Consider the following 23,721-nt stretch of genomic DNA (forward strand, 5'->3'; position numbering starts at 1 on the left):
TTGGAGAGGATCGGCAGTCTTCCGCTCCGAGATAAATCGATAGAAACACAGCTGCATGCTTGTGTACAGGATGATGGGAAAGAAATTCAGAGATAGGCCGAGCCCGAGTGTATTAAGCCGATAGGCATGCACGGCACTCTTTGCTTCGTAAAGCTTGGAGCCGTGTTGTGCTGGATGTCCAGTGTATATTGTGTCGTGTGTTTGTTGCTGGCGGTTGTTTGCTCAGGCATGTTGCCGTTGCTGTTGTGATGCGTCCGGTGCATCGTCACTCGGCTGAGTGTCCGCATCACCAGATGTCGAACCCTGCTCCCCCGAAGCATCGGGACTGGCCGCGGGTGTGGGCAAGCCACTCGGGACGTCTGTGACTGTGACACTAACAGGAAGCCACTTCTTACCCGGCGCATACACAGCTTGTGCCACAGGCATGGTCGGCGAAGGTGCTGCAGACTGAACCATTGTGCTTTCGCTGCCGTGCTCGGAGTTGCTATCATCCTCACGGTCAGAGATAGGCGACGAGGGCTCTTCGCATTGATAGACGAGCTCGCCCCAAACCTGCCAATGAAGGGCGAGGATGTGCGTGAATCGTCGGATAATGTCCTCATCAGCGTCGATGGGTCCAACGGTAGTATGAGGCACCGGCTCGCATACGGCGCCAAATCCCATTGAGTTCCGGTTGGAAGTGATGGGCGCTGGCACGAGCATGTCCTGTAAATCGAGCGCCGGCATAGTCACATGGCTTCGCACACGTGTCTGTAGCTTGGGTACAAGATTTCGCAGCAGCTCCTCCGAGTGTTGAGCAAAGGAGTCTGAGCTGGCGTGAAGAGACTCGGAAAGCCTGTGCTCGGCGTAGTTCAGGAGGTTGATGTCGAAAGGTGGGTACTGTCCTTCGGTGACCAGTAGCACGCGAACGATTTCGACAGCGATGTTGTCCAGTCTGTCGATGAAGCGACCCGAAGCACCAACGATAGCAGACACAGAGCTCTGGAGAGACTCCCTCGCACGCAGAAGGTCCGCTTCACAGGTGCCTCGCCTGCATGCCAGATCACGCAAGACATCGTAGCAGATCTGGTGGTACACACGACTGTGCAGCTCGACTCGCAATGCCCGTATCCGGTCAGCATCCAGGTAGAAAGTTTGAGGGCACATGTTGCTTGACTCGTTGCGGAGCATGTCGCGGATCAAGCCTGAAACCAGTGCATCCAGGCCCGAACTTTGATCGCATAAGTTGTTTTGCAGCCACGATCGAGCGTCCGGGAGGCTGATTTTGCCAACGTTGATTCGGTGGCTGTTGTATCTTCGCTGAAAATTGATCGTGTCCTCGATGAGTAGAGGTCGCATGTGTCGAATTTGATGATTTGCAACGTCAAGCTTCATAGCCTCGAGGATAGTCATGAGCTGTCTGAGGCCGCTGACCAGTTTCTCATGCTTGCCTTCCATTGCTCCGCGTTTGATGTCTCGTTGCATGTTGTCCACCAGGGTGTCCCGCATGGGGGCACAGTGGTTCTTGAGTACTTTGGCCAACCAGTTGCCGAGATCGATCAGGTCACAAACTCCGTTCTCGATTTGCTGCATAATGTGATCCACGTCGAGTCTCTCCGACACGGCCTTCTGATCGTAGTCGGGCACCAGCGTCTTCAGTATGTCTCGAATGGCGGCAAAGATGTTCGGTAGTCGTTGCAGAGAACCCTTCATTACTCGACTCCAGTAGACCTCATTCTCCGGTGACTGTGCTCTCCTGATCTGAACCAGCTTGCACATGACTAGCTCTGCTTCCAATGCTCTCCAATACTGATCTGCCTGTAGCATCTTTTGCCTTCCCTTGGACCCGTCCAGGTTGGGGCGGAAATGCAGCTCCCGATCGAAGTTCACATCGTGTCGTAGCTTTGGGTTGTTGATTATTCGCGGCATATCGAGCTCAGCAAGGCTCTCGGGCGTGATGGGCGGTCGTGAATCGGCGTGCTCCCAACACCAGGTTGCATGCTGAGGGCCATCGTCCATTTCCTCGTTGAGGTAGGCACGAATGTCCGAGTTGATATCCTCGTCGGTCGGTTCGGCTGATGACAGGCTCATTGGAGACGGCGGTATGGAGTCGATGTCGGTCGGTAGGGGAGTGGGTGCTTGGGCGGGCGAATATGCCATTCCATTTGTCTCGGGCGCCTGCAACCCATCTTGCGCCTCTGTCACCTGCTGTTTCTGTGATTTGCCCTGCACGGCAGCGAGGCCCTTCTCGGCAGCATATGTCGATTGCCTGCGTGCGTGAGTGGGACTCGAGAACGAGACGCCCTCAGGCTCTCTGAACTCGTGATTCTGACTCTCCTTCATGTCTGCTGCGTGTACCGCCTGCAGTGCCGCAACTTTTCGTTCACTTTCTTCCTCACAAGCCCGCAAAGAGTCGATTAGGCCGGTAGTACGAGTGGATGGAGCATCGGATTAAGTATGCCCGCGGGTGTGAGTGTCTGAGACGGGTCGAGGTGGTAGCAGTAGCAGCAGGCTAGCAGCAGGTTCGTCAGCACAGTACATGGCACGAGTGTGCTCCAGACAAAGCCATGACGGCACGGCAGGCTGCATCACGACAGCTGCTGTCCGACGCGAGGGCTGGGAGGGCGAGGGTGCTATTCGAGAGGGACGGGCGTGGCTCACCTGTGGTAGCTCGTTGTCCTCGGGATGGGCGAGGTGACGGTGGTGCCGTGGTGCAGAGGATTGGCGTGCGAGCAGAGCAGCGCGAATGCAGTGGTGGTGGTGGATGGGTGTGACCAGCGGACGGGAGCGGACAGACGGTCGACAAAGGAAAGCGGCAGCAGCAGTTTGGGCGATGGAGGCAGGAGGGTGGTGGCACGGAGGTGTGAGTGGTGCAGAAGAAAAGGGCGAAAGGCTCAAGGCGAAAGACGAAAGGAACGAATGGGTCGGGATGGGATGGGTGTCAGTTGGTAGGATAGGATGAGAGCAGCAACAGTCGCAGTCGCAGTAGCGGAGGCAGCGAGCCAGCAGGTGTGATGGAAGACAAGAAACGCTCCGGCCGGGAACAGTAGCGTCGCCAGGCTCTAACTAGGGCTTTCGCGCGCTGCGCTGCACTGGCTCGACGGCTGCGCCGAGTTTAGGTTTGGCGGTGGGACATGCAAGAATGCGCAGAGCAGAAGGGATCGCAGACGGCGACACGCAGAAGCAAGGCACGGCGAGCGAACGCGCTGCCCAGGCCCATCCTTGCTGACGCTGCGCATACTTCCCACCAAGCTCCAAGAAACTCGTTTTGGCCCTCGCGCCTGAAAGGGGGTGCCTACCAACTGCTGCCATCGGAGCCCATTGTGATGCTGTTTCTCATAATCTGCTCTCGGGCTTTTCGTCGACCAGCCCCAACCCAGGCTGTTGCACATCGATCAGGTTAGCCAGCGTCGCCCATCCCTGAGTCGTGCAGCGCGCGGAGAGTGGGTGCGGTGCAGACTGTGCGTCTCTTCCAGCAGAGAAGATGCTGCAGTCGACGAGCAGCACTTGCTGCTGCACTGTCCGTGGCGAGCCAGTCGTGCAGCGCGCCGCTGCTGGTGCGCGATGGTGCATATGCGTGTGAGGCGAACGAGACACGCCCGAATGCATCAGATGACGCCGGCGATGCTGGACAAGCAAATCACCCAACCCCGATGCCCCCTCGGCGCGGCAGTTGCGAGGCGCTAGTGGCTGGTTTATTTCGGATCCTGCCCTGAAGAGCCTCATTATCGACTTCACTCGCCAAAGCAGCGCGTTGTCGTCGTCACTTGCATTGCATCGCAGCGCAGCCCATCCCATCCGTCGCTGTGCCGTGCGGCGTATTACGTGCCGCTGAACCATGACCAGAGTCAATGGCGACACGCTCCCTCCATGCTCTGCATCGCGGGGAGCCTCCTGGGACATGTCTTGGGACGGGCCAAACTTGCGCAAAGTGTACCTGACGACCTGCAGCTTCCAGAACTCCGCCACACACCACCACCAAGTCCTTCCCGGCCACGCCGCCCTCGACACGGCCAACGTCACGCGACATGCATTACGACCACCCGCACGTAATAGCAGCTGCTCGCTGCGTGTGGCCATCGCTCCGTCGTCGTGCAGCTGCATCGCATGAATGATGAGGCCACTCGCTGCGCGTCGCCGCCAAGCCTGCTAGTCCGCCCTGTCAGAGGTCGAGTTTCAGCGCGCATCTGGAGATGGTGCCAGTGCCACTGCTCCCGCACATTGCACCCGCCCGCGACTCGGTTCGACATCTTCGATGCGATTGCGCTGCACGGCACTCACGATACTTTTCGCTCTGACATCGGCACACGGCGCGACGGGGTGGTTCGGGAACGCAGATCTGCAACGCAACGCCCTCACCCGAGCAACAGCCTCACTCTTGACCACGCTTCCACGTGCAGCCGACACCGCTGCACATTATCATGATTCGAGCAGATGGTGCGCTGCATTGTTGCCTTCACCAAAATTGCTGTCGCCCGTCATCGCGCCGCCTGCCGAAGAGTGCGACAATGACCTTGTCCGGACCGTCGACTCTGCCACCGGATGCAAGGATTCCATGCTCTCGGCACCTGTCCCTAATCAATGCTAGGGCTGTCTTCGCCTCGCCTCGCCAATCTCAGCACCGCTGTGCTCCGCGAGCAACTGTGTGGCTGCGCGAAGCTATACAAAGACGTCAAGCCGTGCACTGACAAACAACCATCGGAGCACCGCATCTGTGGTGGCGCCGTGACTGATCTCCACTGAGAACGAATAGCTTGCCTCCACATTTCCTGTCTGACTGCGGCATGGCCTGCGACGCCATGTACGCAGCTCGCCATCCTGATATCCGATGGGCTACAGAACTTGAAGCACGGGAACCAGCACCACCGTCACTTCCGCTGATGACATTTCCGCCAGGCTACAGCATATTGTTTGAGATCTTACCATGAAACGGCTTTCATGTTTCCATCGAGTGTGACAGACACAACAACCAGAGTCGATACTCTGACGAGTCAAGCATAAAAGTATCAATAGAGCTCAACGGTGCTACAACAGAACCCTAGCCATGGCAACAACCAGACTGTAAGTTCAACCCCGCCCCGTTTGACTTCCGGCTTGTCGTAATACCATGGGGGATACAATATACGGCCATCGGAGTCTTTCCGCGTCCGCGATGTGATGGGGGTATTTACTTCATCGTACCCAACAAGCAACGTATTGCCACTGAAGAGCCCAATATCTGGCTCGCTATACGGCTTGTCTGAGAGCTACCTGATCTGTTCAGCAAACGTTCCTTCTGTCACACACTCATCATCACGTCATCTGGCTCTCTCCAAGCACAAGTCAAGAAGTTCAGGCCGCCGTCTGCTCAGGATTCGAATTGATTCGCGATACTTTGTATTAGACCACAACTCGAGCACCGGATGCGGATAAATGGTTTCTACACAACCGCATTTGAAGTTCAAGCCCAATGCAAGCCGCAGCACATCGGTAGGCAAACTTTATTCAGCTTGATCGGATGCGGTTTATCCTTCGTGCGGCCAGTGACCATTTTGCTTTCACCTTCGCGGTATTTTTGACAAACAACCACATATGATTTCTGCGGCCAATATGTTTGGGCAAATGCTCATGAATCGACGACTGCCCGATGCAGATCTTTGAACAGGGTGACCACACGGCCCCAGGGCAACCAGCGAACATTGCATGGGTCCCGAATTATTTACATCTGGAGACTCCTCTCGATCGGACGAAGCTTTGCCATCAACAAGCAGCAGGCACCGCCGGCGAAGTGAACAAAGATTTTTGCCCGACGCCAGAAACGAATTGGGCTGCAGAACATTCAAAATGGCAATCCAGCTACCAAGAGGATGCGGTTGTGAACGGACATTCCAAAAGCATACTGATTGTGGGTGACCCGTTGCGTTTGTGTCATCAGACGCACACTGGACAGGCCATATAGGCAGGAATCGTCTTTTGCAAGACGCTCGAGTCACTGGACGTCTCTTGAAAAGACCTATGCCCGCACCCAAAACCTCAGGCTCCTCCAACGGCGCCCATAGTCCATTGCCTCATCCTTGACCACTCTACACTGCAACTTTACCCGACCAGGAACAAGCTTCCATCGCCCACACTGATGTGGGCAACGTTCACTAGCGCCGCGCAATGTTTCTGACTCGAGCATCATCTTTTGTGAAAGACAATTCGGATCGGATATGATCAGGCATGTTCGCACAGTATTGACAACCAGCACAGTCACAGCATTCGTATCAGATGAGAAGTCGATCTGAGCATGTTTGCTCGTATTGACTCTTCCATCTTTGCGTCATGTTACGCGGTAGGATGGCTTGCGAGCACTTCACATATACATCTGTGCGATGTTATCAATGAGACGGAGGTAAGTTGTGATCAATCTTTCTCTTCAAGTTTCAGCGGCATCGCCAGTCTCGTCTCGAGTCGAACATAGTCTCTGCGAAGGAACCCATCACTGCTGATGTCCACAGACTGCAGCTCCGGGCACGATGGCAGAAAGACTTCTGGGGCGACGAAGAGAGCAAACATCTTTGCGGATATCCGCACAAGAACTGACTTTGGCATCCTCCTGAGTGCTCGTGGTTCAAAAAAGGGACGCGATGATCGCGTCACAAGAGTCACGAAGACACTCGAGCAGACTCTCGACACGAATATTCTTCGAAAGGATGAGACGGGTCATGCAAGAGGAGGATGTACAAGAAGAAAGCATGATGGTGTTGGCTCGAGGCTCGGTTGATCAACAATGAACGGCTTGCATGTGTCGTTTCGGGAATTGGTTGACATGGAAGGAAACGCTGAGATCTGTCGAGACGAGTTTTTCACACTGGGCTTCTGGACTTACGCTTGGGGGTTCATCAGTGACAAGTGACACGTTAAAAGGTGATTGTGCTGTTGAGAAGTCATAGGACACTGTGGACGTGGCCGCTTCTGGTTGTGCTGCAGCACTTCTCCTGCTACTGCCACAGCATTTACGGTGACTCAGCTACTGCTATTGCCTTTCGTACAGAGATGTGCTTTTCATCGAGAAGGTACGTTCAGCCAAAGGACTAGGCAGTCGGAAGTTCTCAACTTCGCAAGTAGATGGCGGTGCGAATGTCAACTTGCTTCTTTCTCGCTGTCGAATAACAGTCAACACTCATTTGCGAACATATTTTGTGTATGCCATCGGTCTCGACTTCTTTTCACCTGCAATGATGCTCTGTTGAATCATTGTTGGGATTAGCTCGAACGGATTCCCCTTATTTCACTGTCCTGGCGTCCATTCTTCTGAGTGCAGAATAAAATACATCGCAGGTGCACTAAGCAAGGAACATGTTACAAAGTGATTCGCGGCGTTCAGTGCACAATACCTTTAGTAGGCGTTCATCGATCGTCTTCCGCCCGCCCTGATGCGCTTATGTCTGTGGCCTGTTCCAGCTTTGGTCATTTAAAGACAGAAGCGTGTCCTCCATAGTGTCTCAATGGTCTGATCACTAAACAATGAAGCCATAACAGTGGGAATGGCACTGGGTATCTTCAACAGACCGCTGTGACTGCATGTTAGATGCGAGGAGCCTTGAGCAGCAGGTGCCACTGTATCGACCAGCCACTGTGCATGTGCAAGACATGTCTGTGCATCGAGGATGGAGGTGAGGTGCAGAATGGCGCCAACCCCCTCGGTAGATGCAAGCAAGTGTCTGGACCCGGCTTCAGCCTCACGTACGATAGTCACATTGGACACCGCCTCGTCGTCTGCAGGTCTGCAAGCGCTGAAGATTTTCTCTGCACGGTCGGGAGGAGGGTGAGGCCGAGTGGGAAACGACGTCCGTGGCAAGGTGGTCGGGCAGCGGGGGGATGGTATTCGTGCAAAGCCTTTGAGAGGGAGCGGGCTGGGGTGGAGCAGCGGAGCAGCGCAGGCGTCGTCGTGATCGTCATTTGGACAGGCCCCTTTCGTCCCTCTTTCTGTTGCGCCGAACGAGCCACTAAGCAGCACGCGAGCGACTGCTACTGCCTGCCTGCCTTGCCCGGCACCACACAGACGCTCTCCCACCACCAAACACCCCGACGTCAGATCGACGACAATTGCACGCCGCCGCCCGTCTGCACTCTGCCCACGACAAAGGCCCGCGCTGCCCTGCGTCGCACACTGCCACTGCGCGTCTAGATCAGCCACACCGGCCTGAAAATCCAAACACAAACCACCTCATCGACCTAACACCCGAGCGTCAAGCAGCACCCCCACTTTATACCGTCCTGATCGAAATTCCTGCTCCCTCGACCTGCACCTCGCAGAGCAGACCACCTGCAAAATGGGACAGACGCTCTCGGAGCCCGTTGTGGATAAGGTACGTGCCCTCACCGCCGCCGCCACCACCGCCCCGCCCCGCCGACGACGCCTACGTGGGAAGAATTGCAGTGCGGCCCATCCGTTGACTCGCTGGGGCATGACTCTTACCACACATCACTCTCTCCAACCGCGACTGACACATTGACGTGCGCAGAAATCAGACGAAGGCCAAGATGACCGCGTCGCCTTTGGCGTCAGTGCCATGCAGGGCTGGCGCATCAGCATGGAGGACGCCCACGCCGCCATCCTCGACCTACAACCCCTCGAAGGCGACAAAGAGCTGAAACCGGCAGCCTCAGACGTGCGGATATCATTCTTTGGCGTGTACGACGGACATGGAGGAGACAAGGTAGCACTGTATACCGGAGAGCACCTGCACGAGATCGTGGCAAAGCAGGACTCATTCAAGAGCAAGGACTTTGAGCAAGCGCTCAAGGATGGCTTTTTGGCCATTGACCGGGCAATTCTCAGCGGTATGACTGCACTTCTCGGAGCAGAATCCACAGCAGGAAGGATCAAGCTGACAAATGCGCAGACCCCAAATACGAAGAGGAAGTCTCGGGCTGCACAGCTTCGGTGGGCATCATCACGCACGACAAAATCTTTGTGGTATGATTGGAGAAGAGGGAGAGCATCTTGCACAGAAACTGACCTCTGCAGGGCAATGCCGGCGATTCGAGATCTGTTTTGGGGATCAAAGGGCGCGCAAAACCTTTGTCGTTCGACCACAAGCCGCAGAATGAAGGCGAAAAGGCCCGTATATGCGCAGCAGGCGGCTTCGTCGACTTTGGCAGAGTGAACGGCAACCTTGCACTCAGCAGAGCCATTGGTGATTTTGAGTTCAAGAAGAGTGCAGATCTCCCACCGGAGCAGCAGATTGTCACGGCATATCCAGATGTGACTGTGCACGAGATTGGCGACGAGGATGAGTTCCTCGTCATTGCCTGTGATGGTGAGCTGGAATCGGAGACAGTCTGGCGAAAGTGTGAGCTGACAATTTTGCAGGAATCTGGGATTGCCAATCTTCGCAAGCGGTCGTGGAGTTCGTCCGAAGAGGCATTGCTGCAAAGCAAGAGTTGCACGCGATTTGTGAAAACATGATGGACAACTGCCTGGCGTCCAACTCGGAAACCGGTGGTGTGGGCTGTGACAACATGACTATGATTGTTATTGCTCTGCTCCGTGGACAGACTAAGGAGGAGTGGTACAAGAAGATTGGCGAGCGAGTCGCAAATGGAGACGGGCCTTGCGCGCCTCCCGAATACGGCAAGTCATGACCCATCTTGTACCCTCACCAACGACAGACGCCGTGATTCATTCACCGTGCTGGGCGAGGTCTGTAACCCTCGCAGCACCAGCTAACAATCTCCCAGCCGAGTTCAGAGGACCTGGGATGCATCACCGCTTCGACGACTCACCTGACGACTATGACATGGATATGGACCAACGAACACGAATGCTAGGTCGGGGTGGGCGAATTATCCTTCTCGGTGATGGTACTGAGATTGTGGCAGGTCACGGTGGCGACGACGATGTCGACATGGAAGATCGAGTGACCGAAGTGGACGACGCGTCCCTGGAAGAGACAGACGAAGAGGCGGTGCAGAGGAACCAGCAGAAGAACAACGAAGACCGAAGTCAGAGGGAGGGTACACCTGCGCCGCCCGCCGCTGGCCAAGACAGCAACACGCAACAGCCGTCTGGCCAATCTGGTGCTATGCCAGACAAGATCCTACCCGTCCTGGACGACAAGCCGAGCGCGAGCACATCCGGCGGGCAAGATGGCAACGAGAAGACGAAGTGATGGATTTCAATGACATTAATCAAGTTTGCATTCCAAGGCAAGATTCTTCATGGAATTGATACCCTTTTGCGAGACGAGACCCGAGACCCAGCACGACTATGACCAACAAAACTCATCAAATTCAAGAACTCCGACCTTTCTTCTCCCTCTTCTCCTCACTTCGCTCCAGCCGGAGCGACAACACCCATATGCGCCATTGCCCTCCTCCCGTACACTCAGTCCACCATACCTCATCCGCCTCCAACACATCTGCTGCATTCGATCAACCACAAAATCAATAAATCCCAAGTACAGAACGCGAGACGACGTGGCATCATGGAATCAGAGAGCGGTGTTTCCTAATTTACGAGATGAATGCGTTCCGTGTGGGCGCATTGAAGGCAGGCTTGTTTCTTTTGGTGCGATGAATTGTGCACGTGAAGTGGTTGATTGACTTCGGCTGTGTACAAAGGTGATATTGGAAGGTAGCGAACACCGCATATTTTCTACGTTGATTGAACTCAATGTGCTGTCGTCCGACTTCCTTCTTTGCTTGGACAGAGGCCGTACACGCGCTGCAGTGTCTTGTATGTACGTACCGTGTACTCGGCCTCAGGACTGTTCCTCCGTCACCAGCATGTGAAAGTCGTACCTAATGTGTACACCTTCTTCCTTTGTATACAGCCACGTGTAACAAGTGACGTTTTGCGGGATCTGATTTTCTGCCAGATGCCGTCCCCGTCGGCTCCACGCATCTGCTGCCAAGGTTGGCTGTCGGGCTGCCACGCTGGCTGGCCGTCCTGCCAGTCGAGAAGCTCGATAACGTCAGAAGCTAGTCAGAAGGTTGACTACTGCAGCTTGACATGTGAAAAATCCTGCTTGGAAGTAGTGGGTGGGATGCAACTTGGCGATGCTCTCATTGTTTATCAGGTGTCTTTCTTGCTGAAGGGAAATGTGAAAGTTGTTGATGATCTGGTCATCTTCATCAATTCACTGTTCAATAATCTATCGGAGCGAAGTCCTGCGGGTCTTGGCCGTGCACACACACATCCGCGGCCGGGAACGTCGACACTAAAGACAGCGACTAGGGAGAGCTTTTGCGAACGCGCGCTGGCAAAGCGTGATCGTCATTCGATTGCAATCCGCTAGCGAGGCAGACTGACACAACGTGTTGTCCACTGTCTTCTCCTGGATTCTGTTGTCTATCAATTCTGTCTCTTCTTAATACTTCACTCAGCCTGCGCTTCTCATGTCTTGCTCTTTCTGCTGCTGTGTGTCTTGACAGCCGCGGCAGGTAAGACCAGACAAACGCCAATCAGGGACCTGCTTCCGAGGAGCGCCTACTTTCTATAACTCGGCCCATTTCCTGCTTGGGGAAACTTGTTATCGGACTTCCTCCGTTGCACTTTCGACGCGATATTCCCTTCGACACGAAACATACAATGGCACCCAAGCGCAAAAGAGCGGCTTCGTTGGCTGCGGAGAAGAACGGCGCAGAGGTCGAGAGCTCGCAGCAGCAGCAATCTCCCGACGTCGAGCTGCAAGACAACGCACCTGCTACGGCAGCGGTGAGCGCGAGTCCTGCTAAGAGCAAGAGCAGTATGAATCCGCCGGCGAAGCGCACTCGCGCCAACTCGAAACGGAGCATCAATGGCAATGAGAAGCAGCCTGCTACCATGGCTGTTCAGACTGGAGGCACCGTCTCGATGCCCATCAATGCTACTGCTGATGGCTCCGGCGAGTCGGGAGAAGCTGGCACGATGCGCATGGAAGCTCCTCCGCAAGCTGGCCTTGTCGATCCCGCTGGAGGCTACAAGACGAACAAACCGCCCACCGACCGCCCAGTACGCGTCTACGCCGATGGTGTCTTCGATCTATTCCATCTCGGGCACATGCGTGTTCTGCAACAGGCGAAGACCGCATTCCCAAACACCCGATTGATCGTCGGCGTCACAGGTGACGAGGAGACATTCAAGAGGAAGGGTCTTACTGTCATGAGCGCCAAAGAAAGAGCCGAGAGCGTGAGACATTGCAGATGGGTGGACGAGGTGATTGAGGATTGTCCTTGGATCATCGACGTCCCATTCTTAGAGAAGCACAACATCGATTATGTCGCGCACGACGACCTGCCATATGGTGCATCCGAGGGAGATGACATTTACGCACCGATCAAAGAGAAGGGCATGTTCCTTGTCACACAGCGAACGGAAGGTGTCAGCACCACGGGCATCATCACCAAAATTGTACGAGATTATGAGAAATACATCAGTCGACAACTGAAGAGAGGGACGACGAGACAAGAGTTGAACATTTCTTGGTTGAAGAAGAATGAGATGGATGTCAAACGACATGTTTCGGAGTTGAGGGATACCATTCGACAGAACTGGAGCACGACGGGCAGAGAACTGAGCTCTGAGCTGGGAAAATTGTGGCAGCCTAGCAGGCCCAGCAGTCCTGCTCCTTCGGCCACCCCGAGCCTTAAGAATGGTCGCGGTGGTACGGTAAATGGCATCGATTCTCCACTCCCTGCTGTCTCTGCTTCTGATAGATTGAGAGTTGAAACTGCCGCGGGCAGCAGCGGCAGGAGTTTGACACCTTCGCGCGGCAAGAATCTGGACTTCGCGGCTGGTGTGGCTTTTGGTTTGATCGGTGGTGTCAAATCATGGATGGAGGGATCGAAGAGGAGAAATCTTTCGGACAGCAGAGCGCAGTCGCCGAATGATTCGCCTGAGAGGAGTCCGGTGGATGACGAGGATATGGATGGAGATGTGAGAGGGAGACATGGCAGGACGCCGGTGGTGGAGAAGAGAAATCCTTTGGAGACGTTGCACTCTTAGGCGGGTGAAGATTCTCTTATATCTCCTGGGACGGCGGCGACAGATTCTTCGACGACATTGCTAGGAGGTGTTGCTCCGCCGATGATGCAGGTTCCGAAGACGATCCTGTATCCTCCTGGTTTGGGGTTCTCGGCTCCCGCTCCTGCTGCAGCACAAGCGCCATCAGTTGGAGCTATTCCTACTACTGCTACACCTGTTTCTTCCACTTCACATAATAGACAGGACAGTTTGGTGGAAACTACAACTTCTAATACTGCAAAAACTGCTGATGATGCTGCTACTGCCGATACTCATGCTGCCAATCTCGCAGCTGCACACGATATTTTGGACGAGCTTCTTGCTACTTCCCAGTCTTCAGCTTCTTTGACTATGAAACGACTTGAGAATCTCACGCTTCATCCTTCGTTCTTTCAGCCGGCTTCTGCTGGCGCTCCTACGACAGTCAATCCGGCGGATGTCATGCCCAGAGGAAAAGAACCTGCTCCTGGGGCGGGACTTTGGCAGGAGGTTCCTGGGTTGTCTGCTGCTCCTCCTCCTTCGTCTCTGCAGCCTCTGCCGCCTCTGATGTCAGAGCAAGAAATTCTGGACTCTTTGAGTGCAAATTTGAACGTCAATATGGATATGGCAGACGTCGGAGGTGTTCCGGTTCTGGATGAGCCCTTGTTTGATGAGCATAGGAGGTTTGTCGATCCGGGGATGGAGGGTTTGCCGGCGACGGGACAGGTAGCGCCGTTGGATGTTGATGCTACGGAGGGTGAGACGGGCCCATCGGGGGCGGAGAGGAGTTGGGAAAAGACGGTTGGGGAGTTGGATGAGGAGATGGGTGGGTTTGGGGGTTAAGGCGGAAGTTCTTCACGGGTGACTGCGTTGTGGGTGAGCATTACTTGTGGATGTGATCTGGAAATGGTAGTGGGACGGGAAACAAAATGGAACGAAAAGTTTGGGTGGAGGTGTAGATATTGATAGGCCTTTGAACCAGAATGGAAAATGGAAAGGAAGCAATTGATCGAGTTGGGCTTCTACCTAGCGTATATGGCTGTTGCTGCTCTTTACTGCGGTCTGGAATGACACAAGAGGAATGAGGTTGCCTCTTCAGAAAGTGCTGTCCGTGTTGCAAGCTCATCAGCAAGCAACGACTCTCTGACACCGGCATCCAGTATGCCGTGACTTGTCGCGCAGCGTGCGCAGTACTATCGGTAACACTTGCCACTCCAAACGCTCCGTTGATGTCGTGGACTGAGTCGTGGTGGCATTCAGATGCATCATTATGATCTGGCAATGGATCGTCGCACACTTGCCCGCTTCATCTTCCCTCAAATCCGTAAGTAGGTTGAGTCAACCGGCGAGGTTCTAGCAACATGCCAGATACACAGTGGGATAGACTTTGAGAGAGTGAAGCCGCAGCTGTTGCGCAATCGTCAGGGACGACGATGCTTCTTCTGGAACTCTATGCCAATTTTCATTCCGGAAGATTGTGAGTAATCCACACGGAATTGCTCAAGTGCAGTCTTGTATAGCGCGATTCTGAAGGAGCCGTTGTGTGCAGAACTCTGTCGGAATGAGTTACTTTTGTCAACGTGTGCTGTTTGTGTTGGCCCGATTGGGTGTCACCGCTTCTTATTGACCGCTTGTTCTGAGACAATTGAGATCAACATTTGTGCTTGGGCGCCTGCGTAATGCGTTGGAGCGAGTGCAATGTGGTCTATTTTCACATGCCGTCTGGCGATCTTCTAGGCGTTTCTCGTCTGCGCAGTACAACTTAGTCATGAATGCAGCGCTCCGCAAGGCCAGAAGAAGACCACGACGTCTCAAGTGACGCGATCGCTGATGGACACGCTGCTGTGACGAGGAGGTGGAGTGGAGAGAGTGTGACGAATACGGGCGGTGGGTGCTGCTTCTGTCATCTTGCCTGCCCCAGATGTCATGATGTGGAGAAAAACGCGGCATGCCGGGAGCCGAGCCGATGGTCGGAAAACAACACGCGTTCTCGCTTTTCAGAATTTTCCCAAGACAAGTCCGACGGCAATCCGTGGGCCCAGCTTCTCGCCCAAATCCGTTTCTGCTTCACATCGCAAAATCGACGCGGCCAGACTCCTGTAGCTGTCGCTGACACAAACTGCGTCAGGGATTCATCCTTACTTCCGGACATGCTCCGGCAGACGGCGACAAGTGGCACCTATAACGATTCTCGGCTTGCGCAGGTGTTATGTAACACGAACTACCAGAAAAAGCTTGCGCTCGGCACGCCTTCTTTACACTAAACATGTCTGGAAATGGAATCCAGGAACCAAGAACTTGACTCTTGAGTGATGCCGCTGATGCGTACGCTCATGTACCCCATGTAGACAATGAGTCCTGAGCATAATCCCTGGACGGAACGCGAATGTTCCACAACCGTTTCACTATATAGAGATGATTGAAGCCTGTATACATCGCTGGTCTCCGATTGCCTATTGACAGCGATTCAGTCTTACCTGCCACTTGGGTCTTTCATTGTAAGTTTGATACGCTACTCTCGTTCATTCTTTCATCATCTCCGATAATATGGATCGCCCTACGCCGCAACAGCCTTCAAGTCCGGGCGAACTGGACGACGACCCGGATATTCAATACGAGTATGCGATGGGGGAGGGTGGTGAGAGAAGAGTGCGAGTTCGATTCAATTCTCGCGCTGCAGCGCAGTCGCCACCTGCTGCACATGAGCCTACTTTCCCTTCTGCTGCTATTACACAAGATCAAATCAAGGATTCGAAACGGCCACATCCCATACTGCGAGACAGGTCGAAAGAGAATGTACCAACGCTGGGAAGCAATGATGAGAATGATAAGCATGCTCAAGATCGAGCTGCTGCTGAGGCTCAGAGTCGAGGGAATGCAATGGCGGAAAGAGTCAGACGAGACTCGCCGCCATACTCTTCTCGGAATTCCATTGAGTCTACAGCATACACAGAAGATGGCGAGAGCGATTTTGAACTACTTGGAAACTCCGGAGACATTGCGATGAAGCCGTACGCTCATGACGAAGATGGACATAGACGTACCTACAGCCACGATACGTTGGTAGGTTATCCTGCGCCCGATGGATACGCCACAGACTTGGAGAGAGGTCCGGATTCCGAGGAAGCGACAGAGAACAAGGACGAGAAGCCACAAAAGCAATACGAAGAGATCTACAATGGGTATGTGGATGGGTCGTACAATGTTCCCAAGCCGGAGAAGTATCGTGGTGGTGTGCTTTCTCAGCTTCTGAAGCTTCACAAGCAGTCTGAACTTGGTGGCATGCGAGATCTGATGCAAACACCGCCAACTCCTGGCCACCGCAAAACTGGATCCGAGTCTTCTGTATCCGCTTCTGGGACGAGCACGCCTGGTCGAAGGAAGTGGTATGAACAGAATGAGCAGTCTCGGGACACTTTGGCAACTCTCATTGGAGCCTCCAATAGTTTGGCTACGCCGGCAGGTCCGAAGGTCGATGGGAGAGTACCACGGCTAAAGAAGAAGCGAGATTCGAGCATGGCTCACCGACTGAGTGCATTCTTCAAGCAAGAAGAAACGCAAGTCAAGATGCACATTTCTGGAATTCTTGCTCGACAGGAATTCATTCTCAAGATGTGTAGGGCGCTGATGTTGTATGGTGCCCCAACTCACCGACTGGAGGAATACTTGACCATGACTGCACGAGCACTGGAAATCGAGGCTCAGTTCTTGTACATTCCCGGCTGCATGATTATCTCCTTCGATGATGCGACAACGCACACCACGGAAGTGAAGCTGGTTCGCCTTGCGCAGGGTATCGATCTGGGTAAACTCAAGGACGTCCATCGGGTATACAAGGAGGTCATTCACGATGTGACGAGCGTGGAAGAAGGCACCGGCCAACTGGACGAACTCATGGCTAGGAAGCCACAATTCCATCCCTGGTTCCGGGTTTTCGTGTTCGGTATGACGAGCGTCACGGCTGCTCCATTTTCCTTCAACGCGCGATTGATCGACCTTCCACTTTGCTTCTTCTTCGGTTGTCTGGTTGGAGCTCTCCAGCTCATTGTGGCTCCTATGTCACCTCTTTACAGCAACGTGTTTGAAGTGAGCGCGACTGTGCTCGTCAGCTTTTTGGCTCGTGCGTTTGGCACGATTCGAGGCGGCAGTCTCTTTTGCTTTTCCGCTCTGGCACAAGGTGGCATTGTCATGCTGTTGCCGGGATACATGTTTCTGTCTTCGTCGCTGGAATTACAAGCAAGAGCTATTGTTCCTGGTTCAATCCGGATCGTCTACGGAGTGGTCTATTCTTTGCTCCTCGGATTCGGCATCACCATTGGATCAGCTTTGTACGGGCTCATCGACAAGAACGCTACTTCCGATCTTGAATGCCGGAATCCACTTCCGTCAGAGTATGGATTCGCGTTCGTTCCATTCTTCGTGATCTGTATTAGCATCCTCTACCAGGCGAAGTGGAAGCAGATGCCGATCATGGTCATTGTGGCTTGCGCTGGCTACGTCGTCAACTACTACAGCAGCTTGCGCTTCGCAAAGAGCCCGCAGATCGCGAGTACCTTAGGCGCGTTCGCTGTCGGTGCTCTGGCAAACTTGTACTCGCGTTTCCGGCACGGCGTAGCGGCAGCTATCCTCGTTCCAGCCATCTTCACGCAAGTTCCGGGAGGTCTTGCAAGCACTGGCGGGTTACTGAGTGGGCTTCGTGTCGCGAATGAGATCAACAACTCGACTTCTACAATCAATGGCGCAAGTGGATATGAGAAGATTGGCGCGGTGACTGGAGCTAGCTCCAACGAGCTGGTATTCAACGTTGCGGGTTCGATGATTCAAATTGCGGTTGGCATTACTGTTGGATTGTTCTTGAGCGCTTTGGTAATTTATCCTCTCGGAAAGAGAAGGAGCGGGCTTTTCAGCTTCTAAAAAGTTTGGAGAAATAGACAATAGATCAAAAAGGATAGAGATACAGCGGATCGGGAGGGCGATCTGCTTCATGACACTTATGAGGTGTGTACGATAGAAAGGGAAGAGAAAAGTAATGATATGATCTGAAGCGGGCAACACTGAGCCCCACGCCAAGCATAATGCCCCCACTTTGTCGATGAAGCCTTCCATCACTGCTAGCCTCTTCTCCTCTCTGCGACATCGACTTCATCGTCAGAGCATGATTGGAGAAGCAGTAAAGGCACTCCGACCAGTAAGCCTCATCAACAAATTTGGGAGACGCATAAAGACCATGACCGACGCCTCAATGGCTGCAAGACTTCGCGCGTTCAGCAAGCTCGTACCTGAGCTTGAAAGCGGCCTGAAGGCCTTCCAGAGCTCAGAGGCGAAGTTCCGAGTACTCAAGACCATAACTCCATCACATGAGGAAGCGCAGAGTCCATCTTTGCCAACTGCCGACCAGTCGCCAAAGACGCTGTTTATCCTAGATTCTTCCTTCAACCCGCCATCGATCGCCCACAGAACACTTGCGCAATCCGCATTGGAGCGAGCTTCTTCTGCCCAACATGCCAAGCCTCATCGTCTACTACTACTCTTTGCAATCATGAACGCAGACAAGGCTCCTTCGCCTGCTTCCTTCGAACAACGCCTCGCTCTAATGACAGTCTTTGCGCGGGATCTACAAGACTCTTTTCAGCAAGAACCCGACAAATACGACACATTAGCTATTGATATCGGCGTCACAAAGCTTCCGTACTACACAGACAAGTCGAAGGCGATTGAGACAGAAGGCCAGGAATGGTATCCGGATAAGCCGCATCACACTCATCTAGTCGGCTTTGATACCTTGACGAGGTTCTTTGGCGCGAAGTACTACAAGGACTTTGACCCGCCTTTCGCGGCTCTGAATCCGTACTTTGATGCTGGGCATCGACTACGAGTCACACTACGCCCTGATGATGATTACGGTACGGTTGAGGAGCAGAAGGCCTTTGCGAAGAAGCTTGAGCACGGAGAAATGGCAAAAGATGGCGGAAAGCCAGAATGGGCGAAGCAAGTTGAGCTCGTGGCCCCCAATCCGAAGGCCGGAGTAAGCAGTACGAAGATTCGGAAGGCTGCCAAAGCCAAAGATTGGGAGACGATCAAACAGTTGTGCACTCCTACAGTCGCAGAATGGGTCCAGCAACAGGAGCTATACCGGGACGATGACAGAGGAGCAAAGATGGCATGAGAGAGATCCAGCTATCTACCAGGCTTCAAGTTGCCGACATGAATTGCAATCTGCTCACCTGGAGCTCTCTCGCCGCGCTAACCCAAACCGGCAATTCCCTTGCCACGTAGGAGCTTGCCTACACCGGAATCACGCGAGCTGAGCTCTTTGTGCCATACGAGCCAATAAGAGCTTCGAAGGCTCCCACTTCATGTTGTATAACAGCATACACGTCGGAAGCCCGATCTGCTTACCATGCACATTTATCCAGATTACTAGAAGTAGCTCTTCAAGCTTCTTCCATTTGCAGCTGAAACAACCAGGCTACCACTTGAATGCCAACTCCCGGACGAGAGGAACAAGATCTACAGTCGCGAACTGCTGCCGCCACATGGCAAGCTGGGTATGCACAGGATGTCTAGAAAAGAACCCCGGCGTCCCCATGCACTGCTGGAGCTGCGACGCCCTAACATGTTCCGACTGCCTCCTCTCCAACGGCGGACACTGGTTCAACTTTCTCCGAGGACCCCTCTCACAACAATACATCCAAGCCCAACAACGAAACCTCATAGCCCCAGCTCTCTGGTCCGAGAAATTTCCTCCACCTACCAACGCGGAACAAATCATGGAGCTTGCGGAAGATTATTGGTTTGGGCTGGAGCAGAAACAAGGGGATAGTTTTGGGGCGCATAGGAGAATTTGTGCGGATCGGGCGTTTGCTGAGGCGTTTGGGTATGAGGATGATGAGTATAAGTGGATTGCTGGAGGGCAGTGGCAGAGTGCGTTGGTGTTGGTGTGGTATTTTGCGGATGCGGAGAATGTGGCGGTTGTGGATGATGAGGATGATGTGCCGTTTGAGGATGCGTGGTGGGATGAGATGGAGGAGGATGAGTTGCAGACTAGTGGGGCGGAGGTTATGGGGAGATGATTTGGCTGCCGAGATTCAGGTGACAGCTTGTGGGGAGGATTTCTCTGCTCCGTTATTTTAGAGGTCGTGCTGTGGGAGTGGGATCAGGTGAGAGCAGCATAGATCGATCTCATCTCTCGCGACACCAATATCTGAAGATCTCGCCTCTCGATCCGATACGGTTTGCTGTCACCAATTTCAGCAACCGTGGTACAAAAAGCCTCTCCTTCCCTCCAGCTTGTTGATATTCTCCATCACTGAATGCATCCTCCAACCGCAACAAAATTCACCATGTCTCAACATCCACGAACTCCTGATCCAGTTCCAAGATCTCACGCCGACTGCTGTCACGAGTCGAGCACATTGCCTTCACGAGAATGTTACGAGGTATTCACGGATCCTTTCGGCGTACGACACGTCGTATGTGCGGAATGTGATTGGCAAGGCTGTGCGATTCATCATCTACTTCATGACTGTACCGGGACTCGGGAGGCACGGTCCTGTGACGAGGAGGAGATGAGATGACGCGGTGGCAATGTTGATTGGGGTATTGGACACCTCGTCGGAAAGAAGGGGAAGAACAAAATTCCTTTGTAGTGTGCAGAGCATGGGGCGGATGAAGAAATCTAAGAAACAAAAACTTTTGATTGATCAACATCTCAGACTCAAGCTAGATTTTGCGAGATTTCTTCACCAATGAGATGAACCGCTCGTGTCTGATGAATGCATTTTCTGGATCTGTCGAGCCTACACCTGGCATTGCAGGAGTTGCGACCCGAAATGCAACGAAAATACACTGTTCTCGACCCCCTTTCTGGAACTTCCTTTGAAGAAGCGTGAGTGATCTTGCAGTGTATCATGTTCATGAGTACGGGTAAGAAATGGTCTTGCTTGATTGATGCTACCGATGTAGCTGTACGCTTCGGCTTGCTTCCGGAAGGTCGAACGATAACCGATGGTGTATACACTCTGCTGTGGTCGACGAGGCTCGAGTTGTAGAGACGCACGAACTTCAGTCAGAATCATCATCGCTACTGAGCTCCACAACCTCTGGCTTCTTTCGTGGTGGCAGGTGAGCGGTCGAGATCTGTTGAGGTATAGCGCCTTGCAGGTCGTACAGAGTATCGTCGGCGCTCAGCTCGTTGCGCGGGCGCTTGTTGGATCTGGATTTCAATGGTTCCAAACGCTCACGCTTCAGGTTTGCTGGTACACTCTTCGCAATAGTCAGTACCTCCCGTGAACATGTATCTGTGCAATTGTTTCGTACCGTCAACTCCCTCATCTGTCTCTGCAACTCGCGAACTTCCTCTTGGCTGAGCTTCTCTTTCTCGTAAAGCGGGGGCGGTGAAGGTGTGCGTGGTATGATCATTTCTGTCTTCAGACTCTCGTTTGATCGATACTTGAAGGCAATCTTCCCCGCGCATGGCTCATCTTTATTGACCAGCTCTGTCTCATAGCATGTCCATACTTTCGTCGTTCTTGGTGCCTCGAACGCCACGCTGTGGGAAAGCGCACGACCTTGTAGTGCTTTCTCGGACAAAATCCCAGTATCGGAAACGAAATCTGAGGGTCGGGACATCTTGTGCGACCTAGTCCTATGGCTGCATTTGACCTCTATCGTGCCAAGGCTCTTGACGAGAGCGGCTTCTCGCTTGAGGATCTTGCCATCCGATGCTTTCTCCAACGAATCGAAACGAAATGATCGGACTGTAGTCGCCGAGGGCATATGGCCTTCGACAACCCGTGTAAGGCTGCGGTATCGAACAGACTTTGAGGTCACGATGGGTTGAATAACCCGCTGTCCGTCGACGTATACCTCAAAGCACAGACAATCGCCTTTCATGTGAGTGCCTTTGGTAGTCTTGATGCTGATCGCAAAGTTCTGGTTTGACTTGGCTTCCACGTAACGAGTGACGGTCTTCGGTTCTTCTTCAAAGCCAGCTTCCGTGTATTCTTGGAGCGACTTCCCATCAACCGTGATGGCTATTTCGACGCCTGGAACCGCATCGTTGATGGCCATATTTGCTGAAAGATGGCGCCTGTTGTCGTGATGTATTTCCGGTATACGCGTGTGGTGTTGGTGTTTGTAAATTTTCGCGATTGATGGAGAGAGCAAAGAAGAAAGCGTAAGGCGAGTAAAAGTGTGCTGGTAAGTGGGTCGTTAGGCAGCTAAGTGAAGTGAAGCTGCAGTAGTGAGGAAAGCTCGGCATGTGCAGAGTCACAAAAGCACATGCAAGCGAAGGGCAAATGAAACTGAAGTTGCGCCTCGTGAACATTGTAGCAGAGCACGAGGCTGGGAAAGTGAGGAGGATTCCCTATTGCAAAGGCGACTATATCGTAGCAGGTGAAAGCCTAGTGCGTCGGCGGTGACTACTTGTCATGTTGCTGTATTGATTATTGGTATGCCGATGACCTTTGCGCATTGTGGCTCCTTATGTCCCAGGGGAGTTGTTAATGTTACCAACGCCACTGATCTTGAAATCTTTCGACTTGCCGCCACTCCTGTTCCGAGGCATGGCCACAGTCGCTCGGCACTGATGTACATTCCCTACACTGACTCCAAGAATCGCAGACGGCCTGGGCCTGAACCTGGTATGATCCGTCACTTGATGCCTGTGACCGAGCTTGTCTCCACGCTGTCCAACTCTTCTGCAGTACTAGCCCGACTGGAGATGCGTTCTCTACAGTGCCTCCCATGCCGTGCCGTCTACACAGATTGTATTCACTATGTTTCACGCGCTGCTTGATACTTGTCCTGCGTTGAACTTTTCGGACAACAAGGCCTCCTGGAGCTGGCAGTGAGAAAGCCAAGCGTTTGATCGATCGCATGGAGACGGAGATTGCTTGAGAGGGCGAGCGAAGTGCGGTTCAGGAGTACAGCTTGAGATTGAATCAGTATCTACGTTCTTCGCGACGGCAATCATGCTTCTGGCGGTAGCAGTTGTGATCAGTCATGCTCGACACTTCTGAGAGAAATGGGATCGCGCGATCCTAGCGAGCTCGTAAGTGAAGCACAGGCCCAACAGACATTTGCATGTCGGCGAGCGCTTGATGCTCACAATGGAAATTTCAGTCGCTTGTGCGATGCTCGTCGAGTGGTTTCGAGGTCGAGATGCAGATATGCGGCTCTGCGCGGGAGATCCCGTTCACTCCTTCCGAAAGATCACCGTCACCAGCGCAGGTCGAACATAGCAACATCACCACGATCTCTCATTCTCCACTCTCACCACCGCGACGAGCCACACCACCACCGTACGATCCACCGTCCGGAAGCCTGAGACTCTGCTAACATACCTCGAAGATGCTCGCCCAATCCCGTGTCATCGCGCGCCGCGCACCAACTGCCGCTCTCCGCCGCAACTTTACAACCACCCGCCCACAGTTCGGCTCGCCATACCACTACCCAGAGGGTCCACGAAGCAACATCCCATTCAACCCTCTGACCAGATTCTTTGCCTTCCGGTACTGGGCATTTATGGGTGGGTCATGGAAGAGTAGAAGCAAAGTGAAGGGAGACACTGACAGGGAGGACAGCTACTGGATTTGGACTGCCATTCGGCATTGCTGGTAAGTACAGAACATGCTGCGCAACTTGCTGCAGGCAGTACTGGATAGGCAGGCGCTGACGAGGAGTACAGTCTGGCAAACGTACAAGAACCAATAGACGAGCGAAACTGGGAAGGAAGAAGTGAGCTTCTGTGTATTCAAGCGCATCGAGGAGTGGCTGGAAAGCAGGCA

The 23,721-nt window shown here is 53.5% G+C and overlaps 9 protein-coding genes across 9 annotated transcripts; 7 read left to right on the forward strand and 2 right to left on the reverse strand.

The window, feature by feature from the left end:
* Positions 1-222: 222 nt before the first annotated feature.
* RHO25_006759 (uncharacterized protein) lies at positions 223-2,322 on the reverse strand (the record flags this gene model as incomplete). Its single annotated transcript, XM_023597558.2, has 1 exon — positions 223-2,322. One exon carries the CDS (start codon positions 2,320-2,322, stop codon positions 223-225), a length of 2,100 nt encoding a protein of 699 aa, XP_023452745.1.
* Positions 2,323-8,276: 5,954 nt separating this feature from the next.
* Positions 8,277-10,118, forward strand: PTC2 (Protein phosphatase 2C 2; the record flags this gene model as incomplete). Its single annotated transcript, XM_023597560.2, has 7 exons — positions 8,277-8,312; positions 8,469-8,787; positions 8,850-8,923; positions 8,975-9,266; positions 9,320-9,580; positions 9,688-9,777; positions 9,829-10,118. 7 exons carry the CDS (start codon positions 8,277-8,279, stop codon positions 10,116-10,118), a joined length of 1,362 nt encoding a protein of 453 aa, XP_023452587.1.
* Positions 10,119-11,539: 1,421 nt separating this feature from the next.
* Positions 11,540-12,934, forward strand: RHO25_006761 (uncharacterized protein; the record flags this gene model as incomplete). The annotated part of the gene is made up of 1 exon (XM_023597561.2): positions 11,540-12,934. One exon carries the CDS (start codon positions 11,540-11,542, stop codon positions 12,932-12,934), a length of 1,395 nt encoding a protein of 464 aa, XP_023452585.1.
* Positions 12,935-13,015: 81 nt separating this feature from the next.
* On the forward strand, positions 13,016-13,774 carry RHO25_006762 (uncharacterized protein; the record flags this gene model as incomplete). The annotated part of the gene is made up of 1 exon (XM_023597562.1): positions 13,016-13,774. One exon carries the CDS (start codon positions 13,016-13,018, stop codon positions 13,772-13,774), a length of 759 nt encoding a protein of 252 aa, XP_023452295.1.
* Positions 13,775-15,478: 1,704 nt separating this feature from the next.
* Positions 15,479-17,845, forward strand: RHO25_006763 (uncharacterized protein; the record flags this gene model as incomplete). The annotated part of the gene is made up of 1 exon (XM_023597563.2): positions 15,479-17,845. One exon carries the CDS (start codon positions 15,479-15,481, stop codon positions 17,843-17,845), a length of 2,367 nt encoding a protein of 788 aa, XP_023452294.1.
* A 313-nt stretch (positions 17,846-18,158) lies between these two features.
* RHO25_006764 (uncharacterized protein) lies at positions 18,159-19,097 on the forward strand (the record flags this gene model as incomplete). The annotated part of the gene is made up of 1 exon (XM_023597564.2): positions 18,159-19,097. The coding sequence occupies one exon, from the start codon at positions 18,159-18,161 to the stop codon at positions 19,095-19,097; it is 939 nt and encodes a 312-aa protein (XP_023452844.2).
* Positions 19,098-19,701: 604 nt separating this feature from the next.
* On the forward strand, positions 19,702-20,004 carry RHO25_006765 (uncharacterized protein; the record flags this gene model as incomplete). The annotated part of the gene is made up of 1 exon (XM_065602840.1): positions 19,702-20,004. One exon carries the CDS (start codon positions 19,702-19,704, stop codon positions 20,002-20,004), a length of 303 nt encoding a protein of 100 aa, XP_065458912.1.
* Positions 20,005-20,995: 991 nt separating this feature from the next.
* Positions 20,996-22,003, reverse strand: RHO25_006766 (uncharacterized protein; the record flags this gene model as incomplete). The annotated part of the gene is made up of 2 exons (XM_023597566.1): positions 20,996-21,196; positions 21,251-22,003. The coding sequence occupies 2 exons, from the start codon at positions 22,001-22,003 to the stop codon at positions 20,996-20,998; spliced, it is 954 nt and encodes a 317-aa protein (XP_023451781.1).
* A 1,281-nt stretch (positions 22,004-23,284) lies between these two features.
* Positions 23,285-23,647, forward strand: COX15 (Cytochrome c oxidase assembly protein cox15; the record flags this gene model as incomplete). Its single annotated transcript, XM_023597567.2, has 3 exons — positions 23,285-23,462; positions 23,518-23,550; positions 23,622-23,647. The coding sequence occupies 3 exons, from the start codon at positions 23,285-23,287 to the stop codon at positions 23,645-23,647; spliced, it is 237 nt and encodes a 78-aa protein (XP_023452843.1).
* Between the last annotated feature and the right edge of the window lie 74 nt (positions 23,648-23,721).

The sequence above is a fragment of the Cercospora beticola genome, chromosome 4 (genome assembly GCF_033473495.1).
Source record: "Cercospora beticola chromosome 4, complete sequence".
NCBI lineage: Eukaryota > Fungi > Ascomycota > Dothideomycetes > Mycosphaerellales > Mycosphaerellaceae > Cercospora > Cercospora beticola.